General features: G+C 35.2%; 1 protein-coding gene across 3 annotated transcripts; it reads left to right on the top strand.

The window, feature by feature from the left end:
- Window positions 1-875: 875 nt before the first annotated feature.
- Window positions 876-3,087, top strand: LOC118241895. Of its 3 annotated transcripts, none has more exons than XR_004776411.1 (8): window positions 876-967; window positions 1,388-1,690; window positions 1,792-1,910; window positions 2,217-2,315; window positions 2,410-2,434; window positions 2,533-2,570; window positions 2,798-2,838; window positions 2,920-3,087. XR_004776411.1 is itself a non-coding variant. In XM_035529402.1 (8 exons), the coding sequence occupies exons 1-7, from the start codon at window positions 925-927 to the stop codon at window positions 2,834-2,836; spliced, it is 840 nt and encodes a 279-aa protein (XP_035385295.1). In that variant the 5' UTR covers window positions 882-924; the 3' UTR covers window positions 2,837-2,838; window positions 2,920-3,087. The 3 variants fall into 3 exon arrangements, 2 of the variants coding, with proteins under 2 accessions (XP_035385295.1, XP_035385294.1); XM_035529402.1 differs by having other exon boundaries at window positions 882-967; window positions 1,792-2,088; window positions 2,414-2,434; XM_035529401.1 differs by having other exon boundaries at window positions 882-967; window positions 1,792-2,088.
- The last annotated feature ends 359 nt before the right edge of the window (window positions 3,088-3,446 follow it).

The following is a 3,446-nucleotide window of genomic DNA, read 5'->3' as shown; positions in this document are numbered from 1 at the left end:
TGTTGTTTATATTAATAACGCTCCTTATGTTTGGTTACTACTCAGTAAATCCACGTATAATGGTTGGAATTCATTATAGCCATTTAATCATTAAAAAACCCAAACTTTTAACAGTAACTAACATACTACCAGGGTGAGTACGGGGATTAGTCGCACTGAGGCCTGTGTCAAGGGGGCAGGGGGGCAACATTTCCAGTCGGGCCCTTTCCGTCGGGGCTTACGCTATGAAGCTATGTTAATTGTAAAGAGTTGTAGCGCAAAACTCTGGGACCCACGGCAACGACGGACAGATACATGGTTCTTAAACTGATCTTTCAAACATGATATATTCATTATAAATCTAATATCTTAAAACATAAAAATAATGGCATTTAAATACATCAGAATGTGCACTTTGCCAAAATATGCTCGTCAGTGAAGGCTCTCGAGAAAATTCTTATTTGAGAATTCGCCTATATTTATCGTGATCCAAATTGGTATTCTGGCCTAAACATTTAAGTTAACGTTAGAGGAGGCTTCACGTTTTATGTACTGGTGTACTGTTGGTACCTGTGATGGTGATAAGTGAATAGAAAAACAACTTAAACCACCGATTCTTTATATGTATAAACTGAAAGCAGATGGTCCAGGAGGCTCGCTGCCAGTCAAGATAAAGTACATCGAGGTTAAGAAAAAATAATCGCATCGCGTACTAAGTTCTATGTATTCAGTAGATTACTGTGCTAGTCCATTCAGACAAAGCAACCTGCCAGTCCTCGATGCCATTTGAACATCTATGACGGCACACCGAAAGTCATGTGTTATGTTATTTTAAAGTGGGAGGGGCTCCAAAATCTGATGGCCATGTACAGTTATGTAAGAGTCTATTCAGGTAGCGGAGTTAAAAGAGGAGGGTGGTCCTTGAAGCTCTGCGGCACTTTCAGCATGGAACGGAGTCTGTTTCTTTTTTACTTGTTTACATGTAAAAGTAAGTAGATATATTTATAATTCTATAAAATATTATATTTAGTACATATATATTAATATATATATATTGCTTTCACAGCTGATGGACCTCTGACCGAAATGTAAATAATGTGTTTAGTTTCACTAAATAATAGTTTTAATTTATTCATGAACATTAATTATATTAAAGCTAAAATAAAATACATTTTCTTTAGTTAACCTTTAGTTAGTTTCATATTTGTAGGCTTGTCTTTATTCATGATTCATTCATTTTCTTTTTCAGTTCTGTACAGCTGAAATAGTTTGTTCATTCTGCTCTTGATATGCTGCACGTTTTAAGTTTTTTTGTCTTTGTTATTATTTCTCTTTCTTTTTCTTTCTTTCTCTCTCTGTGTCTCTTGTACTTACACAAGGTGTCTTGTCAATGTTGTCTGTTTCGTAGACATTCACCCATCCATGTTTCAAATGCCTGGAGTAGTCAAAGTGCCACTTGGTGGAACCGCTACACTGCAGTGCAATGTTGAAAGTATAATGGCAACCTGCAGTCAGATTTTATGGAATAAAGTGCACCCAAGAACGAGAGAGCTGAAAACAGCCCAAGCTGTAAAGACTGAGCAAAGAGAGAAAAACCTATGCACAGGGGTCATCCAAAATGCTACTGTAGGTGACTCTGGCATATACTACTGCATTGCCCTGTCCAGCATTATATTATACATAGGCAATGGTTCCAAGGTCATTGTAACAGGTACACATCAGTAACATAATTGATTTTTTTTGTTGTATACAACAGTTCTGTATTAAATATGTGTAAATTATGTTAAATGAAATTAACACGTTGCCCCACAGAGCCCAATACCAAACCTACAATCACACTGTACACCCCAGATGAGAACCAGGGTTCCAGCATGGCTCTGCAGTGTCTCGTGTTCGGGGTCGTACCAGATGAGACTCGAGTTTTCTGGGTGGTAGGTCAGACCACGCAGACCGGGTGGACAGAGTCTGGCTGGACAGACAACACCGAATCAGCTTCAGAATTCACATGGTCTTATCTCACTCTTTCTTCAGACATCTGGATGGATGATGTTCAGATTGAGTGCATTGTTGAACTTGGTGGCAAAAATTTTTCCAAGTCCCTGAAAAGAGGTTGTTAGAATATAATGGCTTTCAAAATTATAAAAGGACCAGGAATATGGTGTAGTTATGATATGGAATGTCACATCTTGCATTGTTATTTTATTTTGAATAGTTTTGTTGTTCAATTTTCTTTACAGGCTCAAATAATAAGTGTACGTGGATTTTGTACTTGGGTTCTGGTTCAGCATTGCTCATCATTAGTTGGGTTGTCATTGGTACCATTTCCTTAAACAAAGGTAAAAGAAGAAAAACGCAAATGTGTGAAAAACTCACTGGATAATGTTTTCATAATCACTTTGACTTGACATGCAGTTTATACATTTTGTTTAGCAAGTCAAGAAAGTGCAGCTACAAGGTTTGTGTCTCATTTACCACAATACAAAATATTCAAAATACATTTCACTGAAGCTTGTGATGCCACATCTTTAAGCATAGAAAACATTTTCTTTTCAGATCTGCTGGCCAGAAATCACAAAGCAGACATCAGAATGGTAAAAAAATAAATAAATAAATTATATATATATATATATATATATATATATATATATATATATATATATTTTTTTTTTTTTTTTTTTTTTTTTTTATATTTTAGTCATAACCATTGATTTCATGGTAAGGTTTACAATTTTTTTCCGTGAGGTTTACAACCTGTTGCAGATGTGAGAGTAATATATTCAGAGCTTTGTGTAATGATGCCTCGTGTTTATTCTCTTAGGGAGATGCTGGGCACCCACTGCAGAGGCATCGTCCATAATGGTATGATGAGGAACTCTCTATGTATCTGTATACCAGAAATATCCTTGAGACCTTATTTGCTTAGGTATTTGTTGTTTACAGGAAGTGCAGTATGCAAGTTTGGACTCTCTAAGTTTTGGAAAATGCAGTAACGTCACCACTTAGCCAGACTTGCTGAAAGTTTGGTTGTTTGTTTGCTTTTATTTGTCATTTGACTGAAACAATAAGCGAATTGTATCAATGTGCTGAAATATCAAATAAATTGATGGTACCAGATCAACTATGCTCATGGACAATCCTGACATAATTAAATATTGCGTTTCTTTCAAATATGTGGTATTTAAAACCAAGTGATTCTGCTGTGTACACCTAGAGGACTCAAACGAAAGTATTTAATAACAATAACAACAACAACAACAATAACAATAACAATAATAATAATAATAATAATAATAATAATTTCAATTTAAATAGTGCCTCTCAAAGTCCCCTTTCCAAAAGGGAAGCAAAAAAAGTAACAAAAATTCTAATTAAATTAGGAATTACATTAAATTAGGAAAAAAAGTATAGTCCCAAGCAAGTTTGAAAACTAAATCTAGATGAGAAACTATGTGGACTAACCAATGCAT

Source organism: Electrophorus electricus, chromosome 8 (genome assembly GCF_013358815.1).
Source record: "Electrophorus electricus isolate fEleEle1 chromosome 8, fEleEle1.pri, whole genome shotgun sequence".
Lineage (NCBI taxonomy): Eukaryota > Metazoa > Chordata > Actinopteri > Gymnotiformes > Gymnotidae > Electrophorus > Electrophorus electricus.
This window is presented reverse-complemented; position numbering and strand designations above follow the sequence as displayed.

Bases quoted from the DNA above. Each gene is read 5' to 3' on its own strand.
- LOC118241895 (XM_035529401.1), top strand. From the start codon at position 925: ATGGAACGGAGTCTGTTTCTTTTTTACTTGTTTACATGTAAAA. The intron at 2,571-2,797 runs GTAAAAAAATAA...TTATTCTCTTAG, and splicing joins ACAAAGCAGACATCAGAATG to GGAGATGCTGGGCACCCACT. The intron at 2,839-2,919 runs GTATGATGAGGA...TGTTGTTTACAG, and splicing joins CAGAGGCATCGTCCATAATG to GAAGTGCAGTATGCAAGTTT.